The 27,016-nt window shown below is 33.0% G+C and overlaps 1 protein-coding gene across 2 annotated transcripts in view; it reads left to right on the top strand.

Moving 5' to 3' along the window:
- Nucleotides 1-27,016, top strand: part of LOC128220722 (uncharacterized) — a 71,232-nt gene that overhangs the window by 19,829 nt on the left and 24,387 nt on the right. Inside the window, exon 1 of one of the 2 annotated variants that reach the window (XM_052929222.1) lies at nucleotides 15,624-16,360. The exons of the other annotated variant lie outside the window; for it this stretch is intronic. Coding sequence (XP_052785182.1) covers nucleotides 16,202-16,360 — 159 coding nt within the window. The 5' untranslated portion in view covers nucleotides 15,624-16,201. Of the gene's footprint in view, nucleotides 1-15,623; nucleotides 16,361-27,016 lie in introns of those variants that run through there. 2 annotated transcript variants of the gene reach the window in all.

Raw genomic sequence — 27,016 nt, 5'->3', positions numbered from 1 at the left:
TATGGATGGGATTAAAATACAGGATTGTCCTAACTTAAGCGAACCATTAGACATTATGGATGGGATTAAAATACAGGATTGTCCTAACTAAAGCGAACCATTAGACATTATGGATGGGATTAAAATACAGGATTGTCCTAACTTAAGCGAACCATTAGACATTATGGATGGGATTAAAATACAGGATTGTCCTAACTAAAGCGAACCATTAGACATTAGGGATGGGATTGAAATACACGATTGTCCTAACTAAAGCGAACCATTGGTCATTAGGGATGGGATTGAAATACACGATTGTCCTAACTAAAACGAACCATTGGACATTAGGGATGGGATTGAAATACACGATTGTCCTAACTAAAGCGAACTATTGGGCATTAGGGATGGGATTGGAATACACGATTGTCCTAACTAAAGCGAACCATTGGGCAATTGGGGATGGGATTGAAATACACGATTGTCCTAACTAAAGCGAACCATTGGTCATTAGGGATGGGATTGAAATACAGGATTGTCCTAACTAAAGCGAACCATTGGTCATTAGGGATGGGATTGAAATACACGATTGTCCTAACTAAAGCGAACCATTGGACATTAGGGATGGGATTGAAATACACGATTGTCCTAACTAAAGCGAACCATTGGTCATTAGGGATGGGATTGAAATACAGGATTGTCCTAACTAAAGCGAACCATTGGTCATTAAGGATAGGATTGAAATACACGATTGTCCTAACTAAAGCGAACCATTGGTCATTAAGGATAGGATTGAAATACACGATTGTCCTAACTAAAGCGAACCATTGGGCATTAGGGATGGGATTGAAATACACGATTGTCCTAACTAAAGCGAACCATTGGACATTAGGGATGGGATTGAAATACACGATTGTCCTAACTAAAGCGAACCATTGGACATTAGGGATGGGATTGAAATACACGATTGTCCTAACTAAAGCGAACCGTTGGGCAATTGGGGATGGGATTGAAATCAGGTTGGGGAAAGGTGTTCACAAACCATATTTGCGATAACAATTATAAACCTTTAGGCTTAAATACAACAGAAAGGTCACGGGAATTTAAATAAATAAAATGTTTTTATACATAAAGTTGTTTAAACAACGAACACTAATTTTTATTATGTAAACATGCATATACAACTATACACAATGACCATCAATTAAGTTAACACAACAAAAGGATGTTTAGGTCATAGGAATTTTAATATATAAATGAATTTTTATGCATGAAAGGGACTATTTGAATATCAAACACAGTCTTACATTATTTAAACATGCATATATACGTACACATTCACACACTTAATGACCATTAATTAAGTTAACACAACAAAGGGACGTTTAGGTCAAACAGTGTATGTCTCAAGGCAGTGTTCGCTAAATTATCGACCTTAAACAGTTAAAAAAGGCGTACTCTGTTCACATTTAGTGAGGACTGAGGAGTGTAAACATATAAACAAGACAATGTCCTGTCATCCATCAATTGATCTGTTATCGATAAAGACTGATACGTGATTAATGTATGAAATCAATGACCTAGAGAACAAATATATTCATTTATGCATACAAGTGGTATGTCTCACCATAAAGAAACTAATTTGCGCGTACTTGTCTATTTTTTATCATGCTTTATGTCAAGTAATCATGTTTTTTGCCTTTTCCACACTTGTTTAACTGTTCGTTATCAAATCTTGGCAACTTGGTTTGTTCATTCAGTTTTTATTATATCATTATATTAAAACGGCTAACCATAAAACTTCAATGGACACAAACTGTTTGAATCCTACCAACCTGGTTTAAGAATCTGGCAATCGTTAATGTATGTGTTATTTGCAACCGGTTACCCTGTACTAGTGAACATCTCAAAGGACTTTTCTCTGGACATGCGGAAATATGTACGCTGACATAACATCTAAGAAAATATGACAAAACATATTCCCATGTTATAGTCAGTTCAGAAGCATTTTGAAAATATGACAGAGCACAATATAATTCCTATTTACCAGAGAATCATAAGGTTGAATATCAAAATGGCGATAGTTTTTGGATTTTTATTGTTTTTAATTGAAGAAGTTGTTTGAAAGTCTGCTTTAATGTAGTTTAATTCTAAAAACCCACAACAAATTTAACTACAAGGGTATTTCAGTATATTGAACCAGCATAAACATTTTTCAAACAATCCAAATTTAAGGTTGGCAAGCTCAGATAGATGGCAAAACGGAATTGTGGACAAAGGGGAGAAATTTAGGTTACAACTATACGCTGACCTAATATCTAAAAAAATCTGACATAAACTTATGCTCTGTTAATGTCAATTCAGCTGCATTTTGCTAATAAATAATGCATTTTCAAACATAGATTTTACATATATAATACATTTGATGAACATTTATGGAAATGTATAAAACATTTAAAAATATTATTTTAATTATATAAAACATTGTAAGAACACTTAATCGTTTTGTTGTTGTTGTTTTTTTTCTAAAAATGTTAATGCCATTTCACAAACATTATATACGTGTTTAGAAATATTTAAATGTCTGATGTACATTAAAGCTATCGCTTTGCAATTCACATAATAATTTAAATTATTGACGCTTCATTTTTTTCAGATTGCAACGTATTAAGATCGACTTCAAACATAATTGTTTAAAGAATAGGCAATAAAACACGTAATCTGTAAGGCTGACATTAATTGTAATAAAAATTAATTTGCCGACAATTTGGTGACGACAGTAAACATTTTCTTTGCTTATCTTTCCGAATGAATAAATTGATATTGTATTCGTCTGCAGTAATGTTCTATGTATGCAGATCGTGTGGTGCCCAATTTGCTTTACGCTTGACGATACAGCTGTCGTAATGAGGCTAACATTACAGTACGAGCATGTATAAAGGAATAAGTTAATACGTATACTTTAATGTACAATCTTTTATCCGTCAATATAAATTGGGTTTTATATTGATTTTAGTAATTGTAACCAATGATTATACTCAATCACATTGGCTCTTTGTTTTTAATTACTCGTCGTTGCTACAATAATAGTTCGTTCAATGTTGGAAAATCTTGGTTCATAATAAATTATTTGAGCTAGATTGTGACAAAAGCTGATACATTGTAGCTTATATGATCACTTTGGAGTCCTTTTCCTGAAAGAAACCAGTACTGTGTCATGAGGCCATGAGAAAGTACCCCTGGTGTGGATCCAACCCACAACCTCTTGCTAGCAAATCAAGATGTTACGCTGCTAAATATCAGACAATCTAATACAGACAAAGCCACAGAAGCACGCATGCATATTTAATAAACAGACTATATGCATTCAAAAGCTAGCTTTACAATACAAGCTTGAACGCACACTTACGGAGTGAAAACAAATACAACCCATAATTCAATATATGGTTTTGATCTTATTTTATCTACCGCCTTCATAGACATATGCAATGTTTTTAATTGTATTCTGCACATTTGGACTAACAGCTTGAACTATATGGACCATCGGCGAGACCTTAAATACTTCTTCGGTTACGCAGCTGCCCCCTGAATTAACACATATTTCAAATCTCTTGATTTCATTTAACATAATTTTTTAATGTGGCGTTTACCGGGCTATGTTCTTTGACCGCTTCTTTTCAATGCAACTATAAAATATATTCGTATAAAGAACGTCTGCAAACTATGTCAAGAAGCATAATTAATGTGTGCTTTTCATTCGAAAGCAGACGTAAGGGATGAGTATCCTTGATAAAATTAATGTATCATTAGTTTAGTAAATACTTTAAGTGATGAGTAATTAAATAAGTCATTGGTATACTCCGCGGATATAAAGTCTTGAAATGAGTTCAATTTTTTTTTCATAACACATATTATTACACAAGAAATTCATTCTGTAAGCTCGGAATGTACAAGAAACACTGAATAATCTCGGCTTGCTCTTATGAAAATATTAAGCAATTGGAAATATTATCATATTATCTGTTGCTATCTAGAAGTGTTAATTGCCGTTGTTGTTGTAGCTGTTGTTGAAAATATTGCATAAATAAATTTGAATAGTGCCCAACAAAATCTGTATGGTATAGATACACGTACGTGCATAATTCCTTAAGAAAGAATATCGGAATACAATACAGACTAACAAAATGATATGTGTATTAGTTATCACATTGCTTTGAGGCATCATGTAATGACATCTCCGCCTGATTAGAAAGCGTTTGCATTGTGGAATACAAATAATATTCTTTATTTTGTACGAAAGTCGTATTAAGCTCACAAGGTTAATCAACTTCTTTGAAGAGAAAATGTGTATCCCTTTTCCCATGATACAGCTATAATTTGTTTGAAATTGTGGACAAATATATAAACATTCTAGTTTATTTGGATACGCCGCCTCATAGACAGGGATGTGGTCAAACAATTCGTTGTCAAGAAAACTCGATCCATTTGCCGACGATATGATGTCGAACTATCTCAGGTTAAAGGTAACGAATGATAGCTGGATTACATAGGTATCAATATCAGAGTAATAGTTACTGTATATAAAAATATATATAATTATATATAATATACAGTTATTCATGTTCAAGACAGACTGAGAGCAGGTGCACAATATAAGTTGATGCATTTAAGCTTAATATTAAGGCATGACCACGTTCAACTCGATTTACTTTAATGATCAAAACAAACAAAAATCAGATTATGTGTTTACAGAATAAAATATAATTGCGTTGTAAATGTTGTTGTTTTTAAATGAAGTCCCCATTTACAAAAGCATCAAAATATTGCTAGCAATTTATTGGTTCACAGATCATATGCTTTTTCATTTTATTTTGTAAACTATTTTCGAAATGACATGAAAGGGTTGCCTGTAAGTTCCATCAAAGTTTTTGTTGATATTATTAATGGGATTTGATATCTGTATGTTATATGACCATAAAATCCCTCGAAAGTTTACTTAGATAGAAGCTGAGTTAAAAAAAGTGTTGAAGTGTAGAGTCGGCAAAACAATGCGCTGAGCTGGTTTGTGTTCAAAAAAAGTAAATGTGTATCATGTTTTTGTTTATATTTTCAATATAAATTGTTTGCCTCATTAACATTTTGAATAATAGACGTTATGATGATTATACTAGCATGTCGGATAATGTATATCATTACTTTTTTATATTTATTATTACTAACCACGATATTTAAAATAAGCATGCATGCACTTTAGTTCTTTAATTCATTCTCGGTCAGATACACATGTTGAGGTCAGCAAAACTATAAATGTATATCGACAGCGTCGGTTTTATTGCAGCAATGTAGTTGACTGACAGCTGCATTCAACTCATACATATACATTGTTAAACTGTTGATCGAACGAGATAAATATTAAATAAGCGAAAATAAGGACATAAGACCTTAGTTTTTAAATGAAGTCCCCATTTACAAAAGCATCAAAATATTGCTAGCAATTTATTGGTTCACAGATCATATGCTTTTTCATTTTATTTTGTAAACTATTTTCGAAATGACATGAAAGGGTTGCCTGTAAGTTCCATCAAAGTTTTTGTTGATATTATTAATGGGATTTGATATCTGTATGTTATATGACCATAAAATCCACGATATTTAAAATAAGCATGCATGCACTTTAGTTCTTTAATTCATTCTCGGTCAGATACACATGTTGAGGTCAGCAAAACTATAAATGTATATCGACAGCGTCGGTTTTATTGCAGCAATGTAGTTGACTGACAGCTGCATTCAACTCATACATATACATTGTTAAACTGTTGATCGAACGAGATAAATATTAAATAAGCGAAAATAAGGACATAAGACCTTAGTCCCGATTAATCTTCTAAAAATGATATACATTCGTTAAACATCACAGGGTCGAGCCCATCAATCTACATTAAATTGTGTGCTTGCATCAATAAGGGGAAAACACTTTTTTCTCGATAATTCTCCATAAACATGATATACATTCGTTATAAATCATATGGACAAGCCAAGCAATATATACTAAACTGTATGCTTGCATAAATAAGGGGAGACAACGTTTGTTTCTTCAATTATTCTCCTAAAAATGAGATACATTCATAATAAATCATAGAGACGAGCCTAGCAATCTACACTAAACTACTCAACTGTGTACTGCAAAAATAAGGAGAGGAAACCTTTGTTCCGATTATTCTACTTTAAAATGAAATACTTTCGTAGAGCCTAGCAATCTACACTTAACTGTATGCTTGCATAAATAAATGGAGAAAACTTGTACTTCGATTATTCTAGATTAAAATGAGATACATTCGTAATTAAGTACAGGGAAGAGCCTAGCAATCTACACTTAACTGTGTACTCGCAAAAATAAAGGGAGAAAACCTATGTTTCGATTATTCTCTTATGAAAGAAAAACAATAAGTACAATAAAACCTAAAGGGACAAGCCCATCACACAAGACTAGACTGTGGGCTTGTTTATTGGTACAATGAAACACTCCTTGAGTGGCTCGAAACGTACCCAAATACCTGCATTCCGTCCCCTCCGGTTTTATTATGAATAACGTTTACGCAACACTACTCGAAAAGAGAATGCAACACGACAATCCGACATTAGAAGATTTTATGTCAGTTATAAAATCACAGTCTAGTCATTGAAAAGAGAGTCGCATTTTAAAATGTATGTGTGTTTGAGTGGTCTTCATTGGTGGCTTGTCCTGTAGGTGATCAACGAATTCTGGTAACGGGACAAAGAGATGGGGATGGCCTTTTAGTAAACAGTTTTAAATCAAATTCAATTGGATTTTTTTAACTATTACTGTTAGTAAAAAAGATTCCTCCGGATAATATCTTACATGCCTACATACCAAATGAATTGCAAAACTAATACCACTGCAATACGAATGAAAAGTAACCACACTTAAGTTATTTGAGACAGCGAATAACGTTAGTCGGTCTCTGTTTCCATTTAAGTGTTTCACCCAGTGGGCGTACGACAAAACCCATATGCCTTAGCTACAAGCAATAAATCATAGGTTGAATTTATCGATATAGCATTTTTATGAGAAATAATAATGATAATAATCACTTTGTCATACGAATAGTATTTAAAGATGAAATCAAGCGTCTGCTCTTACAAAAGTTGATGATAGACAACAGGTATGATGGCAACGCCTTTAGGTAGATGACCTAGCTTTATAAACCTGATGAGCACATACATTTTAAATGTACGAGTCAAACAAACAGATGATGTTAGCCTTCTTTGTTTATTTAGAACATATGAAGCTAGGATCGTGCAAGTGTATTTAAGCTCTGCAAAAAAATGCATTAACCTCATTAAGGGCGTTTGAGTTGGTAATACACTAGCTTTGGTTTTGTTTTGGTTTTCACGAACTGTGTATTTGTTGTGAGAGTTTCATATGAATGTAAAACCGGTTTTATTCATCGTTTTACGAAAAACGAAACTGGTTTTTGAAAATATCGAAACCCCTCCGGAGACAATTTTGTCGGATCGTCCTATCCGAAAACTAGCTCACTTTCAAAAAACACCATGGCGGACAGTGATACAACAAGTGTGTTGAAATACCGTGTAGCTAAAAAAGGCAAACGACAATCTGCGGTATCATTGTTTTAAAGAAATTTAGAAATAATGGCTACATACAGAAGCTTCATCATGTTGTAAAAGCTATACATAAAATCATGCAATTGTTACTTCAAGCAAAACTTTTGAAACAGGTTTCCAAACTGCCGAAACCATTAAAACCAAAACTGAAAATATCTTGGTAGCAACAAAAACGGTTACTTGCGGCTAATTTGCAAATATGGATCATTCAATTGGTTGATTTTTTTTATAAATGGATAAATATTGACCAGTCAATACTCAGTTTGGCTATTTTTGACCATTCCAAAGAGTTCAATGCTTTATTCAAATGTATATTGGGTAATAGTAGAAAACAAAAATAGCTACCTGGCTTAAAACAACCAGAACGATCCGAGCAGTCCTGGTTACTTCATCTATTTGAAGCTCACTGATTTTTGATTGGCAGTTATCGCCCTTTATAAGGAAATTGCTTTCAATTCTGGTTGGATCAAGTGAAAACTATCTATTGTCAATTTCACAATTGAATTATTGTTTCCCATAAATAAACTAATGTTAATCGTATACGAAATTTGAAAGCATTTTGCAATCGAATGAAATGTATGCACATAATATCTGAATAAGTTTTATATGCGAATCATATGGTAGAAGTGTGAAGCAAAAAGATGTTGGGAATAAATAAAACAAGGCAGATTCTAAGAATAATTATTTGACAATATAATTTAAAGAGATTGATTCTACGAACAATACACCTAGTATATGGGTTTAGAATAAGCGCACATGTTGCTGCAAGAAAATAAACCCCTTAAATTATGATCGCGAAACGTGAACTGCTCTATGAGTTATACCTACGCATCTTGTTATAGGAATACAGCGATAACTAACTCACAATTATATTTCCGTCTAAGACTCTTTATTGCTCTGCATCTTATTTTGAACATTGATAAATGTAGGTAAATTAGCAATAATTTAAAGGGAAGGTAGCTCCTGTATCGACATACTGAAGATAAAGGAGACCAAATATAGGCTAACAATTGATCGATGCTAAAAAAAATGTTTTTAATTTTATTGCTTTATTATATTAAACTTATTTGACTTTAATGATCAAATGAAAAAACATATTTTTTGTGTACAATTAAAAACAAACAAATTGGTCTTTATGAACGGGACCCAGTTAAAAAAGCGCCAAAATATCGGTTTTATTTAATTAATTATACACGAATCATATGCTGTTTTTTGTTGTTTTTATCATTAAAGTCAAATTATTTAAACATAACAATGCATTTAAATTAACACAAAATGCGCATCTATCAAGAATCAAGAATTACCTAGATTTTGCCCGTTAATGTTTGTCAGCGAAAAATATAAAATACAAAATTCTGAGTTAACTTTGTTCAATATCCTCAATAATTTATCCAACATTCAATTTTGGTTTCACAATTATTTTGTTAGTAATTGCACATGAATACATTATCGTTTGTTTTTTGTTTTTATTCTAGCCTTTTTGTCACTTAAATATATTTCCTCTAGTATTACAAACTATTATGGCTTGATTTTACTATTGATGTTGTTTTGTTTTTTTGTCTTTTTTTTCTTAATTTTGCTAATCTCTTCAAATTATGAATGAAACTGTTATGTAGGCTTGTGTTTATATGATAACTATAGTGGGAAAGAAAGAGAAAAGGAAATTTCGTTTGAGAAACAACCGCATTGTTGTTACCAGACCTTATGAGGTTTTTTCAGAGTAAGCAATGGTTTGCTGTTAAAATAAATTAAGCCAATGAAACATTAATTTGAATCTAACGAAATGTGCCACAATTATCATCATGCAAACGGTATATCTTACAATGAAAACTATGTTAACACTGTTTTCCTTACTATATATATGAAAGATCAACCTATTTCAATGCGCTATGCCTTTTAAGAACAATCAATCACCTTTTGATTAATACGTTAAAAGAAGGTGGTTCTTGGCTTGTTGTGTAAGACATAATCTATATTAATTAGGCATGGGGGAACATTTTTCATTTATTTGACAAAGCAAAAGAAACAGGGTTAATCAATCATTCAGTTCTTAGATCTTAATATAAAGTTCGTCTCTTCGATCACCTTTCGTTAGACGATTAATTAATCATAAAGACGTTATTTATTCAGAAATAGTTTCCTCATGCTGCAGATCTCTTAAACGTCACTCAAGATATCCTTAACTCGTTTTATTGCCTGTATGATAAGCATACTTAGCATTTATCATGACAATACAGTTACAAGAATGCAGGGTCCTAATTAAGGTATTTGATGTACATTAATATGAATTAAGATGCTTGGAGTGCGTATTTTTTTGGTGTCATTTAAATGTGTTTAATGTGTAGAAAAAGGACATCTACTTTTAAAAACGATACATGTATTGCAAACATGATTATTTTACCTTACATAAACACTCTCACAGATTGACCGTTTTGACAATCTTTTTTGCGTAAATGTGTGATAAAAGACTGCTGACTTAAGATTTGTCACGTTTTAAATCAGATGGTTGGATAAATTAACGTTCGATAATTGACGTTTTATTGCTAAAAGAGTTACTGCTTAAAGAAAAATATATTGAGGCAGTTAGCGATCGGTTCTATTTTCATTTGTCTTACATGTTTGCCATAGAAAGCTGATCATTTATTTGTTCCTAAAATGTCAAAACTGTCTATCTGTGAAAGTACGGCTTACAATTATTGATTAATCAATCATTTCACTTCAGATATCAACTTAAATAAAGAACAAAAGTACAAACCGCCATTCATTTTTAATGTGTTTTCCGCCATTTTTTTACATTTTAGTAATCAGCAAGCTCTTTACATTTATGTCACCCAAGCGTGTCTATGTATTGTATTGCTTTCTAGTTGCTATGTTAATTGTTAAAACAATGAATCATGAATTACACTTATCGATTTTCTAGTCTCCACCTCAAAACATTAATCTAATCTTGACAGTGGTATGCGTTTATTAATTATAAGTATTCGTTTGATTCTCCGCTTGTAAGAATTGACAGGTTACATGTGTATCTCCAGTTGTTTACATCATAACTTGCCCTTACATATGGTAATTGTATGATACTGGAATAATACGTTAATTTAACAAAACTTCAAGGTCATTAAATTGCTAAAAGATGCACTCTTACTTCCAAAAAAGATGTACCAGAATTAATACAATTATTTTAAATTTTCAAAAAAGGATGAACAAATATCGACAAAAATGGTTTTAATGAAGGATACCGTGTTTAATTTAAAGAAAGGCACAGAAAGCACGGTAATTCTACCTTAAGAGACTATAGAATATCATTGTTAATCTTTAAGGACTTACCAGTCATTTAAATTAAATATAAAATTTTGTGATTTTTAACTATAAAATAATCAATTACAATCTTGTTATCAGTAATTTATATTTCCCAAAAGTGCATTAACTAGCGAGTATTAACATGTTTATCACTCAAATTGTATGTTTGGTACACATGTGCACATATTGATTTTAAATACCAATACTATTTTATATATTTAACGACAATAAATCCTTGATAATTTGACCATGCATTAACATTTAATAATTACTTCGATGAGAATGTTTATGTTCATTTTATGTATTTTTGTTTGTATACGCTCTAAGTATGTAAGTACCGGAACTCATTATTGAAATAAATGGTAAATTTGACATTTAAAAACTTCTCCCCAAGGGTTCGATTCCCTGCCGGGGCGCATGCGAGTTAGGTTGGTTGTCGCCAAGCCAGACAAGTGGGTTTTCTCTGGGTTCTCCGGTTTCCCCCACAGCCAAAGATCTCACCAAACTCTTGCGCAACATCGCGCAATCGAGAGTGACTAAATATAAGTTAATATAGCTTTGATCTAAATCGTTGTAAAATAAATACAGTTTAACATAATTGCCAATGGCTCAAAGAAATAAAATGCTTGCTTGTACATCAGAAACCTTAAAGAAACTGTTTAAATGTGCTTTAAATACTATTTATACTTTACAATCGTGACAACAGGAACTATTATTATCAGTTATGTTCACCGGTGATTTACTGCTAACGTTTCAGGCTATTTTTTAAAACGTCTTTGTTAAGACTTTATTGTACGTTAATTAGGCGACATTTTAGTTTTGATTGTGAAAATTACTCTTAAAATCCTTCTGTTTTTGTATTTTATTGCCAGGTAGCAATAAATGAAGGTCAAAAAATGTAAAATGTCGTCTGACGTACACAGAAAAACTCACCGGTTTTCTTCATATCAGCGTTTTTGTTATATCTTAGCTTCTGTATGCTTTCTTTTTGTTTGAAAATTAAGACTGTTTACAACTTGAACGTTGAACGCAGATCATTCGCTGCATCGTGTCAACTGTTTGAGTAAATTCTTATTCATAAAACTTAAGCGGACAATGTCGAACGTTAAAATTTGAAATGGAATCATTTGATTTGTTTGATTTGTTGTTGTTCCTTTTTATAAAAATATATTTCACAACCTCTATTGTTGTAAAACAGTGCTAGCTTTTTTAAAGAAGTAGGAGTAAATTAATTTGTTATATATTTCTTTACATTAAACGTGAATGAAGAAATTAAAAAACCTTTTTAATTTGAAAACCTGGGCTTACATTGGTTATTCAAGATTTGACAAACCGCCTACTTGAATTTTAGAGACGTTTGAACTTTTTTGCACGGTCATTTTTTCTCAGAAGGAACAGATTAATTATCAATTAATCTTATTAAATTCCCGAACTATAGGACTGTTTTGATATAATTTCGTAAGATGAATCTCCATGACAAAAGATTAAATGCTTTTTACTTCTGATCTCCTTAACGCGCGTTGATGTTTTTTATTGCTCCCTAGTTGTATCAGCCCAATTTAAAAGCAATATTCAATCAAACTGGCCTTTTTCATAGCGTTGCTATGCTAATTGTTTAAAAAATAAATCATTAATCACACTTATCGATTTTCTACACTCCACCTCAAAACATTAATCTAATCTTGACAATGTTATGCTGCGTTCATTGATAACAAGTATTCGTTTGATTCCCCGCTTGTAAGAAGCGACAGGTTACATGTGTATCACCAGTTGTTTACATCATATCTTGATGATTAGTCTCCCAGGCGTAAATAAATCTGGTGGCCTATTAAGGACCAAAACATTTCATCAATTATTGTTTTGGTACAATTACGCCCAAATAAATGCTTCTTGCACAAAAAGTTGTATTTTGGGATGTTTTAGGACTGGTATAATAAATAACTTTTTGGCTAAAATCCGCTAGTTTACTAACGCAGAGTGATGGTGAAACAGTGAGATTGACAGTTGTGTATTTATTATGGCTAATTGTCATGTAGATATGTCAACGATTAGTTAAAGTAATAAAATGTATGACATGTCAAAGTGTCCACTGTGTGAACCTTTGTACGTGTCTAGGTGAGTTCACCTAGGGTGGCATTCAATGTTCAACTTAAAGGCCTAGTCTAACCCTTCTATAAGTCCCCCCCCCTCCCAATCTGTGTACAGTACACAACCATTGTGTATTGATCTAAATCTACCGATCCCTCTTATCAGATCTCCGATCTGAGTATCCTGCTGTGCAGTTTGGCAGGTTTTATTATAGATATGGACCCTAAATGGCCCCGAGCCAATAAACGAATACACAGGAAAGTTGCCCCTACTGTGCATTTAGCAGAAGATGCACAGCAGGGGATTATCATGCCAAAAATTCCTTAAACTAGGCCTTTAAATTGATCTTATGGTCATACATCATTTACTTCATTCACTCTATTGGTCAGTTATTAATTACAAGTAATCCGAAAAGCTACATCGATCTTAGATCACATTTAGACCAATATTGAATACCAACCTGATATCGTCTCAAATAACAAATTTACCCTTTACACCGTCTCCGTGGCCTAGTGGATAGGCGTCCGCCTACGGAGCGGGAGGTCGTGGGTTCGATCCCTGGCCGCGTCATACCAAAAGACGTGAAAAGTTGGTACAAGTAGCTCCCTTCCCTGGCGCTTGGCATTAAAAGGGTAGTGCTTGGAAAAGTGGTGTACTCAGTACTGGTTTAACCCAGGAAAGTTGTACACCGTGTATCGGTGCTTTACATCGAGCACGTAAAAGAACCAAGGGGTCGAAAAAGAGCTAGGGTCTCGCACCCGGACTTCCTTGTAAAGGTCTAAAGAAATACATACATACAACAAGTCCCGAAATGCAATACTAACGCTTTTCATTAATTTGCCTAAATATAATACTAATTAACACTGTTAAAAAGGATAACTCTATCAATTTACAAATGCTTTTTTATTAAATGCTATCTCAATTTAATGTTCTTTTAATTGCCGTACAATACAAACACGTGCATCACATTTCGTAATCTTCAATCGCGCTTTCATATCAACATTGGTTGAATTACTTCTTAAATGCATTAGGATCGTACTGCTGATGTAAACTGATGTTAACTTGGACGAATATTAACGCCCTTGAGGGCTAAGATGTTAAATTAAGGGTAAAGATTATGTCTACTTAATATGCTTTTTCACATCATTGCCTGTCATCGTTGACACCACAGATGTCAAATGGCACGCCAGGTCAACAGGCAAACTTGAAAAGAAACAAATTAATTTATAGCTTGTTTTCTAATATCTGAATAGATAAACAACATATGATGTCTTTATTTCAGACAGGTGATCAAGTTAGTGTTTATTTCAATTATTATTTAAAGACCGTGTCAATTTCTGAACAAGAAAGACAAATTTGCTTCGTAAACAAATGGATCTCAATGACACGCATGTATACAATGAAAACTACAGGGACAAGCAAAGTAGCCAAGTTTGGTAAAAAGAAGTACCCTGTTTAATGTTACATTATTACTAAGAGCCAGGATGTGGTCAAAGATGCCTTCTTTATATTTAAGTATAAGAATGCTACATCAGAGTGATATATTGTTTAGACTAATAAATAGTAGTTATACTTTAAATTCAGTTCAATACAGAGAAAATCCAAAAATATATCAGAGATTAAAAATTATTGCTGGACCAGAACTTGGCTCTTCCGGCCTGATGCAACATGAAATTATGGGGAAAATAACAGTGCTAAACTTCAAAGTGAATGAATTTCATAGTAGGAACGTGACATGCATTTTGATTGTTTTAATAAATTTGGTTTAAACCTAACTTAAAGGAAAAGCATGGTTTCCGTATATGTTAAACGCTGGACATGGCATTTTCCCCCAATTTGAAGTGTTTCCTCTGTGCAATGAAATGAATAGGGAAACTAGTTTGACCTTAAAGGTATAATGCGAAGGCATGTCGACATGTCTGTTTCGATACATGTTGGGGCCACCCGTTACTTCTGGTATGCTAAGACTATACGATGCTTTGCTCGACCTCTAGCACATAGACAGCAAATGGGCATATACGTTGGTCAGGGCAAGGCCGGAGGATGCATGTTTTTCAACGCAAGAGACAATTCGCCCTTACACGCCCTAGATCCGCTAGGTCAGTTATTTATATCGAGTAATCCGATGAGCTTCATCGCTTTAAGATAAAATTAAGACCGATATTGAATACCACCCCTGGTTCAGTATGTCTGCGCCGTTTATTTTGATAATAAAGAGGCGCCGTTCATATGGATAATAAAGAGAAGCATCCCCACATACATCATAATGAATTCCTGATTTAGTTTAAATTTATTTCTTGAATAATTTGAATGTCCTTAGTTCTTAGCAAACATGCGCCCGAGTCTGTTTTATGTGGACAGGACAGACGCGCAATAAAACACCAATAACAAATGATTATATAACAGTCTGGATGATTGATGTCTGTATAATAGATCAAATACGACGGTATGCCATGATTCTCAGTAAAAAAGATGAGCTTTTATCACCTACTCAAAATGTAAAATATATGCATAAATTATATTGTGATTAATTAAATTTAGAGTTGTATTCGATATCAACCTTTGACGGGCGATCTTTGATATAATAGGCTAGAAAAATCATTTGATGTTCATTTCTGAAAATGTGTTTGATCGAGTTAACTGCTGTAACATTTAAAATTAATAGGCAATATATTTTTGCCAATGTGTACTTTTGGATTGTTAGTCATGAAGAGTTTTTATGCTGATAAATGTGACCAGATATTTAACAATATATTAAAAACAATGGATTTTGTATGAGACTTGTTGCAGAGTTTTGAAATTATGGTTTAAGTTTGAAAGGCATGTTGAATTCTAAGTATCACAAATTTAAACTGTGCGAACACGTGTTAAAACTTTAAAAACAGATTTGACAAAATACAGAAATAATAAAGAAGTTAAAGAGTGGACAAAATACAGAAAATATTATAATGCCACAGAAAAACCAGGGTAAAAAGATTTGAAAACAAAATACAAAAAGACTATAAACAAAAGTTACAGTACAATTAGAGGAAGAAGATGATCTTTAGTGTTATGCTAGGCAGTCCAAACATGTTCTCATTTTACGTAATCATTCATGGAGAGCTAGTTGTTTGTTTTGAATGATTAAAATCTTAAACCACGGACGACGCAGCAAGACGGAATGTCCTTGCAAATTTAAACATCACTAATAAGAATGGCAGAGACAAGAGGCCAACGATTTGGGCAAAGACGGAAGTCAGACTCGTGCTTTGCACAAACGCGTCCCCCACTAGACTCCCGCCGGAGGGACTCTGAGCAGCCTGCATACAGACGGTCAAGATCATTTGAACCTCTCAGGGAAATCACTAATAAGGTAGTGTTGACATGAAATGTAATTAAATGTAGCACCTTACCAGTTGCATATTCAAATACATATCTAGACCTTTAGTGATATGCATGTAAAACATCAAGGTGTCCGAGGTTAGTCCGATCCCGTTATTATTTTAAAACAGAGGCTGCTAATGGTATATTTTTCGAATATTAAAAGAGATGGACGTATACCTTTCATACAAAAAATACTGATTTTTGATATTTTTGAACTTTCTTTATAAATAAAAAGCAAATGCAACCTCTACCAGTTGTTCATGGTGGCATCAATGTTGTTTGAGAGCCGTTGTTAATATTATTAGCTTTGTACAGTAACTTTACTTAATTTCAATCGATCACTTGTATTTCGTAGTTAAAGACGGCCCAATTCATAATTTAACTTTTAATCTTAATAAATGTGTATTTGGATTGTACAGTATATTTCCCATCAAACCTAATACGGCAACTAAGAGTGTTGAAAGGTTGATGTTTCGAAGTTTTTTATTCTTTTAACAGTCTATGAAAGTCTAATGGCCATGTTTGTTTTTTTTTACATTTATTTTTCGCTACGGGCTTAACTTCCCATACTTGGTAACAATTTCTACAAAAAAAAATGTGTTTGATTGTCCTCTTTTCAAAACCTCTAAGACGCAAATGCCTTGTTTATGTTCACTGGGGTGAAATATTTGAATTTATAGGTCCGCATAATTGGTTAGACATTCCTTTCTACAGCTGACAACCTCTCTTAAATAATAAGAAAAACATCTTTACAATAACTACTGTATATAACATATCACTGTATTTCATCGTTTGAATATTTCCTTGTAAATGTTTTGTATCTTTAAATTAACATGAGAAATTTATTGCATTGACATTTTGGTAGGTTTAGATGGAGCATGATCGAATCAGAAGAGAAATGGAATTGGATGTTAATGTTAGGAAGTGATGTATGCAGGGATTTTCAAGTCGGGACTATAACAAAGAAATTGATCCCCTTTCATTTGTAAAAATGCTTGTGTTTGAATGGAGAATCGTTATTCTTACTCCATTAAAAGTGTGTTTACAAAATAACCGAAATATGTGTGAAGATTTATCATACATATATGGCACTGTATTCCCCTGATTTTTCAAATAAGCCCTCATGATAACAGGTAAATTAACGAGTCATACTTACGTTTTATAATGATGTCCGCTCTTTTTCTCTAGCTCAGAAGGGTCATTGGCTTCTTTTTTATATACAGCTCCTAAACGAGCTGGAGCCACTGTTTCGCATCCGACTAATACGGAGATCAGAGTTGAGTTCTTTTCACTGCAGGCTTTTGAACAGTTTTAAAGATTGTTTTTTCTCGGACAATTGCATCAAAAACAGTTGGAATAATTGAAATGAAGATAAAGATAGATGACTTGTTGACATAAGTTTATTTCGTAGTCAATACAATAATAACTATTGGTTTTCGATGGTTGGTATCTACTGTATTGCAATTGTGGCACTCACTTTTCAAGGCGGTAACCATAATATTTACATTAGGCGTAAAAATTGTATTTGTTTCAACTTACCTAACCGACCCTATTCTTTCCTCTCGATCATGCACGTTTTTGGCCATTATTACTCTTTCGTAATTTCCTAAACGATGTACATTAATTTGAGAGGACAGGTTAAAATATGAAAATTTTATATGTATAATGTTCTATTAGTGATATATCCTGATATAGGCCGATTTTGTACAGAATCTTGGTTCTCAAAAAACAAACTATAAAAAAGAAATGCCTACCTGCCTACCTGCCTTCATACCTACCCACCAAATTTCTTTCGAAATGTTAGTGGAAACAAAGACATTTATTGGGCTAATTATGACATTGATTTGTGTGTCTTTAAAACGAGTCCGTAGTACAAACATTGATTAAAATGTACAAAAGTTGAAAGAAAGAAGGCATGACGAACCATTTCGAAGAGGTCCAATGCAAAATCATTGCACCTGGTGAGCTTTTCTTCATTTTGTGCAATTGTAATGTTTATAAAAAACTCAATGTCAATTTGTTTTAAAAAAACTGCCTTTTCAAAGTCCAAAATGCTTTATTACACTTAATCAAATAAAACTGCAAGGGCGATGTATTGTTTTAATCATTTAATGACACAAAAGATCATTGACAATATGGCCATGAAAGTGAAAGCTTTAAACATACTGAGTACCACTTAATTGAAGAAACCGCCGAATCAATCATTTGGATTCATATATAAAATAAAATGTAGGTTCTTGACCCAGTGAGTGGGAGAAACAATGTATTGATTGCATAATGATGTGTCCTTGTGGTTGTGTAGATGTCAGCCTTCCACCCACATATGTGCCGGTCACACTATGGACACGGTTAAGGTATCTCAAAGCCCCGTAAGGTTATTCTATGTATCCACTAACCTCTATAAACCAAATAGGGTAGGATAGGTGAGTAGGCATACCTTTTTTCAGAACCGGGATTCTGTACAAAAAATACCTATATCAGGGTATTGGACTATTGTTGTAATTTTTAAATATACAATGGTCAAATTTATATACATGTATGTGTAAAAAAAATGCATTTTATTCAAGCAAATTACGAAAAACAATCCACTCTAAGACAAAATAAATAAATGGTCGGGAGGAAAAAAGGTCGATCGGCTCATTAGAAAAAAACAACACATTTAAACGCTTCAGGTTGCAACAGCCCCCACCCCAAAAATTATTCAAATACATTTTTTATGTTCATATTGGGGACAAATTATGATATATTGATACAACTAAAGGAACAATTTAGGTCTAGGGGAATGATAATCGAGGCCCCATTACCACTTGTTAATGATACATGTTTTTGGTTATGTGGGTTATTTGGGAAGCAACGCATGTTCAATGCGCTCTGACTGCAAATTCCCCGTCCAATCTTTAGTACCGCTGTATATTCAGCACCAATAGGGTGGTCCAAAACAGTGTTTTGCTGTGATCTTTTCACACTTAAGCTAAATTAAACCAACATTGCAGTGCATACATTACGTACTTTTAGCAATTCAAGGATTGTGAACTTACAAAAATGAGAAACAAAACATGTTTATAAGTTAATCTACATCGCTTTGGTAATGTTAATGGATTAGTCTGTCTGCATCTATAAACAATGACTTAATCGAGTTTAATGTTGCATATCTTAAATATGGCACACATCACGGTGTGTGAGTTAACGGTGTGTTTGTATTTCTTTTTATAACTGAACATTGCAAGGGAACAAAAACGGATATAAGATAACATACATTTAATTTTTAATCATGGGTCTTGTGATATTGCAAGGTAAATTATATCTAATAGCCTTTTGGAGTATCACTTTGTGAGGACAGGAAGGTACCGTTTTCACAATTTCAACATTAATATAAATTGTTTATTGAATACAAGTGTTGGATATGTCATTGCTCCAATCTCGTACTTTTATCAGGTATATTTTCGGAGACAAAATATATGTAATAGCTAAAGAAAATTGAAGAGCCTAAATTCATCTTTTGAAATATTATGTGTTCAAGTGGTTACGTATAGCACTTATTTTTTAGTGTAGTGTTCTTTTCTCCGAAGAAATAAAACGCATACTTAAGAAGTATTCTGAAATATGTGTAAGTTTATCTGTCCACCATTGATGAATGACAATGGTTGAGAGCTTCATTGATTCCTATGTGCACATTTGTGCTCCCATTCATGTAGTTATATAAGTTAAGCTAAAGCATTAGAAGGGAATGTTTATCAATTATATTTATAGAAAAAAACCTTCATTATTTAACACTATAAACAGTACTTCAGATAATATAAGAATGATAAACAGTATGATTTAATAGAAATTCTCCCATTCCGGACGTGGATATCTAGTCAATTCACTCATAAATTGTCAGCTTATTTTAAGATAAAGCGCCCTGTTTTTGGAACAAATTTTCCACTGAACGTTCTCAAACCTTCTTGTTTAATATTAATATTGCTTTAAATGTGTATCAAGTGCAATTTACTTTCCAACAAATAAACATCCCGCCCCCCATTTTGTGTCATCCATAGACAAGGGATTTAACTTTTGCAAAGGCGCTCTTATTGTAATCGATATCAGTGTCCTATAACCTCATTGGCAGTATATCGCGATATCTCGTTTGTAAATGAACGTGGATTTATGGTATTTATAATCACAGACAGATTGTGTGTAAGTAATTATTGTGTAAGATGGCTGCCAAACTTCAAGAATTAATGTTACTTGGGAAGAAAGTTAGAAAATAGGTATTTCGATTTGCTTTCTACTTATATTTATACGGAAAACATAATTGATCTGTAAATGGTCGTTTGAGAAAATGGAATTAAATGAAATGGACATACACCGGCATTTAATTAATAGTGGTAAACAAGTAGTTTGAGATTCAAACTGCGATTTGTTTTGTTCAACTATAATAACTGTTACCCACGAAAGTCCAATAGAACATTTTATTTCAGTTTAAAGGATGTATTTTTTCTATATAACTGATGTCAAATAAAACTTTTTCTGAAACATTCTTTAAAGTGTTTCCGTTAGGAAGCTTGGACTAACCGCGACCTTCCATAACCAATGTTTCGACGATAATAACTTCAAAAGTTAGCGCAAAAGAGACAACATTGCCCCACCCAAAGCTTTACATATTTGTTTCTCTGAAAACGGGTAGGGCGAAAGGGCATGTTACAAGAGCCGCCGTGGAGGATAGATCTATCCCGACCCCTGATGAAATATTTTACCGGAATTCAGTAAATCTTATTGCGGTTAAATACATTGAACTCGAGTTCAGTTGGAACTCGTCGGCCGTTTCCATCGAAATCATACTCGGATGTATATGGACGGTTTACAATGTCAGAATTCTTTACATTTAAATACGCTGCAAGAAACAATTAAACTTATTGCCCTTACTCTTTTTAATCTTAAGAATTTATGAAAAAATATACTTCACCGGCGATCAATCTAAACTTAGTTAAACAAATTACACGTTCAAACACTAGAAACATTAGCGCTTTTATCTAAATTTTAAGAACTGCTTCTACTGATGCACTGGCATACATCCGAAGGTATTTCCGATGGGAGCTGACCGAGGAGTTGAGATTGAATTGAGGCAGGAAAGCGCTGCGAACAATGGACGTCACTTGTATCTTTACAGAATATCTTACCGTCAGATACAACGTCCATGCTACGTTCAATTTGATACCAATCGTTTCATGTATAAACTATATAATGGTAATAGTTCAAGTAGTACAATTATCGCTATTGCTGTCGCTCTCTTTTACTAAGTTAACTTCATTTCTAGAATATGCACCACAACCTATACATCTCAATCAAAATTTGCGTTGTGTGCATTTTCGCACATTTTAGCTGTTAATGTTGCAAAAACGCCAAGTATTAATGATGAGTGTTAGATCTACGGAACGACTAATGTTCACATTGTGCTCTGTTGTACGTACATTCAAGTGGAACAAATGTTAAAGAAAACACAATCAGTCTAGAAAAGTTTGAAAACTTGAAGAACAAGTAGTTCTTCAGCTAACCTCCAACAAATATTTCCTAAACCTTTGTTCAAAACTTTTCAAGTACTTGCTGTTCAACAGCCAGCCATTCAGCCTTCTTATATTGTTCATACGTGTATGAGTACAAAAGGCCTCCGACCCATACACAAACACAAGAGCATGCATATATAATACAAACCTGATAGATAGTCACGATGCCAGGGTAATCCCAATAGTATTTTGCAATATAAACATCCCTTAAAACATTATATAAAGGACATATCAACAAAAATGCAATTCATCTTATAACATTCGCAGTAAAAGCAAGTGCGTTCTTCTCTCTGTAACCTAAAAGGTCTACCAGTTTCAATAGAAAGAATATGTACAGACCATCTAAATGATGCAAAACATTTACAACATTTAGGTACATCTAAAACATAAACATATGGTTCAGTTGTTATTTTCTTTTTATATCGATACTATTATGATTTCTATTCGCTATACATCTTGCTCACTACGTTTGTGAATACTAATCTTTTAACCTTTTAGTATACAAAAATAAAATCAACGTAACATTATCGAAATGTTTGCGTTCCAAAATAAAAACATATTATAACATAATTGAGGGTATCTAGTCTTATGCATATTTAGAAGACGAGTCCAGTATTTAATACAACGTTTAGACGAATATATATAAATACATAGGAACATGTTCCAAGTCATATAAAACCACATCATTACAAGCATTGTGTTAAACATTTAAGAACGTCTTTCATCCCAACATATGTACATTTTCAATGCAAACCATATTTTAGTTCCCCATAACTCTGAGCCATATAACATAATTGGCATAACTTAAAACATCGTTTTATCTTAATTGATATATGTTCAGCTATTTTTAACAGATATAATGTACTTGAGAAATGAACACGAAGATAATCAAAACCTTTTATAACATCATTTTAATGTCTTGATATTTGTCCACTATTCTCGAATACCATTATCTTCGTTTTGTCTATATTACAAACAGGCTTGCAAAAATCCTGTAGAACATTTAACTGCCTTTTAAGGCCTACAACGGTGTCAAATACACATGCAGTATCATCTTCAAACATAACTAAATTATTTCGGTAGTATCAGTTAAACGTTGTAAACCCCCTACATTGTTGTTTAAAAACAAGCTATCCAGTTCATTTATAAACAAGGCAAACAATATTGGACTTAAACTACAACCTTGACGTTATCCTATTGGAAAAACAAAAATATCGAAGAGTACTGTTTTGGTCTAAACAGCACCTTTATCAGGGGCATGTATAGACTTAATTGTTCTATACAAACACCCTGATATATTGTTTTTACGTAAAACATCATGCAACAATAAACGGTTAACAGAGTCGAGTGTTTTTTTGAAATTTATAAAAGCAACATAAACGGGCGCTTACGATTTCTTTGAAGGTATGTGGTTCTTGAACGCAATTCTTGAAATACATGTATTTAAAGCCGCACTCTCACAGATTGAACGTTTTGACACCGTTTTATTTTATTTTTCTTATAATGAGCTATTTTGTCAGCAATCTCATATCACTATCAATATTCAGATATTTACGCAAATATTGGCTAATTGTTTTACAACGTTGTCAAACGGTCAATCTGTCAGAGTGCAGCTTTAATACCAGTTATTGTAATTCTCGTAGGGGATGTCGATATGCTCCTTACTACTCTTCTGAAATGTTTATAAACTTGAAGATGGTTTGTGAGTCCTATTCATGATCGGTCTTCACGGGGATATTCGATTAACATTAAAAACGGAGTAAGGTCACAAAGGCTGAGAGTTGGCTATGATTTGACAAAAATGCTTACATTTTAATGGGCATATTCTGAGTTAATATGATAAATTACAGGTGATATTTCAAATATGAAAAAAGATCTCTATTAACAAATGTAGTATCAGGCTTAAAACAGATGGGAATCATTTACATACATTACAGGTAATTTATTATACATCTGAAAAGCAATACCTCACCATACTTCGAAGTTTATAACCTTGGTAAATGAATAAAAAAATGATGACTGACGTTAATCATTGAGGAAGAAGATAATACTCATTTGAACGCCGTTTATATAACAATATAAAAATATGATAATTTATTGAAATCTTTCAAATGTTTGTCAGAATATTTACAATTCAATTTAAGTTATGATCATCAAAATGTGGTTGGTCTTAGAAATTCAAAAACACAGACATAAGGAATGTCAGCCCTTACAGAAATAAATTAAAACTCATTTGAAATTGCATCTGCTTAAATTTATTTACTGCTAATTATTTAATTATGTTATTGTACCTATCGACTTCAATAATATCCTAGATGAATCTATGTTAGTGTTCCCAATTGCATTTCGTCTAATGCCAAATCTGCCGTAATTTATGTAAATCAGCATCTCTTGGCCCAGCGTCTAAAATCACTAGCGATAAGAATAGAATAATGATGAAGGTTGTATGAAACATATAACAAGAGTTAAAATTGTGGCGTACTTTGTCTATGTTGGAACATTTGAATGTTTATTATTACTGTAAATGGCTGTTTAAACAAACGTTTAGAATGAAGGAAGGACTTTGTGTCAGGTACTAGGGGAATGAGGAGCTTTTTCAAAAGGCCTTATTCAACCTTCTATGTTTGTTCGTATTCGAATATAGTATCATATGCATCGCAATATATAGTGCTGCTTTAAATAATGCGCATACCATGTCATTGCATGACCAACAAGGCAAACTTATAACAGTTTGGCTGATGCTGTTCTGGATATTTTTTACCCATATTAACACGGCTCTTGACTACTTTTAAAGATTGATTTCGTTATTCACTGAAAATGGCAAACATTCAGACCGGTTCCAGAGTAGTTTGATATAAATGAATACCTGCTTTGTTGTATGACCTGTAAAAATTAAAGTGACATATAGCCTTAAATATTGATTTATTTTTCTTGCGATTTATCAAAGGGTCAGTCCTACCGACGATTTAGCACAAAATAACTACTTATTACTGCAGTTCACTTATCAACACTATGCAAGTAAAAAGGGAATGTAATCCTGCACTTCTAAACAAACTACTGTTGCCGCGTCTTTTAATAAGACGAAATAAGCGGAACAACTCTAAAAACCCGCAGCTCTGTATTCATCTGATATGCATCGAGTACTTTAACGATATTAAGACGCAGCAACATATTGAATATGATGTAACAGTTATATTTTAGTCACATTAGGAGAAAAGGAGATATTCCATAAAAGCCTCTGACTTCTTCCTCCATCCATTATATAAATATCGTACTTGTTTAGAACCATGTGAATGAATACTGTTTAAATTAAAAGAAAAACGTATTTTTGTCAAAAATATACAATTTCAAAGCTCATGATTATGATAATGAAGATGAAGTGAAACGTATCGAAAAATTGCAAAAAAACAACACTGTGGCCATACAAAACTTCAAGAAGCATAATGTTGTAAGATACAAATATTATGGTTGCAATAAACAATAAATCATTTTAATTGTTATCAGCGGGATTTTAAGGAATACATGTACAAAACCTCAGACAATTAAAGTCACTTAAGACATGAAATACAGAAAAAACAAAAATGGGCGATAATAGGGGCCTATTGTTCAAACTTTTGTTAAAGTAAACAAAGTTGTCAACGTGAACGTTGCTACCTAAAAGGATATGAGCTGTACTTGTTTATATTCAAATTGTGCGTACGTCATCTTAAATTTCACGTTTAAAACTAGCAACAATGCCGTCGACCAAGTGGTACTTTTATAAAAATCTGAACAATCGTCCATATATATATTAAGACGTTAATGGGGGGGGGGGGGATCATTAAGGGCCTTAACTTATATCCAAGCTATGAACACTGGTCTTGACTTAATGTAAACTGTTCATTACCTCCTATATTTAAACATCTGGCTCCCAATTACGTTCATGTATCATAAGTCATCATATGAACTTTAATGAAATTATCGATGTTATATCCAGTATGCGCCTCTATGTCGTGCGTCGTCGTATTGTGTATATGGGTTGTCTGGTTACGCTCTCCCAATTATTTTACATATAATTATAGTTGAGTGTAACCCCAAAATAAATTTTCTTTTTTGTAATATTCGGTAAATAAACAAAAGCACGTGATGATCTCATAGATGTATTTCTGTTTTCCCCAAACGAATAAGAAATTTGAAAAAAATAAATAAAAATGTAACAATTTGTTTGGCTTCTGCGCTTGCAAGTGTCATGTCTACTATATTGTATCACTTTTGTTATCCATTTCTTGTGTTACGTAATCGTTAGATGTCATGAAGTAATATTTTAATGATAAAGAATGGGCGGAGTAGCGAAATGATTGCCTATCTGCATATATTTCATTGGCTGGAAATGTAGGTTGCATTCTTTAAAGCTTTTAAACCGGATATTAGTCAGAATGGGTTATTTGTTTTCATTCTATGTCCATCCCTAAAGTCGAGTAAGTTTGCAATTTATTAGTCACGAAATTGCACTTTTATAATGAATAACTGAAATAGACCAAAAACGAGTAGATCATCTTTGACGCTCCACCACCACCTCTCTCCCCCTCATACACCTACCTAAACAACAGTTCAAAATATAAGTGTTTTTGTTGTGGTTTTATTGGACGAGACGCAGCTCTCAAATCGAGGGGTGAATGCAAAAACGTTATACCTGCTGTTAAATTTAATGTTTCTTATAAGGTGTAGGCCTTCATTCCTCGATTTAAAACAATGCAACAATGCACTCAACACGTCAGCTACGTTCAAACATTAGGTGGTTAGTATAATTCCACTGAATATTGATTTGACAATCAACTAATAACACGTTAATGTGAAAACTGTCGGCTATAATCACATATGTCATCTTGCGGTAATAAAAGTTATGATGATATGAATTATATTGCTAACAAGAATATTTAAATGACAACGCCCTTAAAGGTTGGAATGGAATTATAACCGCACACATTTTGTACGTCATTGACATTTGAATACTTAATATTATTTTATCTTAGTTTTCATACGTGACTGTTTGAAATGATCAATGATGTAACTAATATTAGCATTTAAATTAGAACTGCAACGAAGTAACATTTTATTTCCCC

Source organism: Mya arenaria, chromosome 15 (assembly GCF_026914265.1).
Source record: "Mya arenaria isolate MELC-2E11 chromosome 15, ASM2691426v1".
Classification (NCBI taxonomy): domain Eukaryota; kingdom Metazoa; phylum Mollusca; class Bivalvia; order Myida; family Myidae; genus Mya; species Mya arenaria.
The sequence above is the reverse complement of the archived record's forward strand: the minus strand, read 5'-3'. Positions and strand labels throughout refer to the sequence as shown.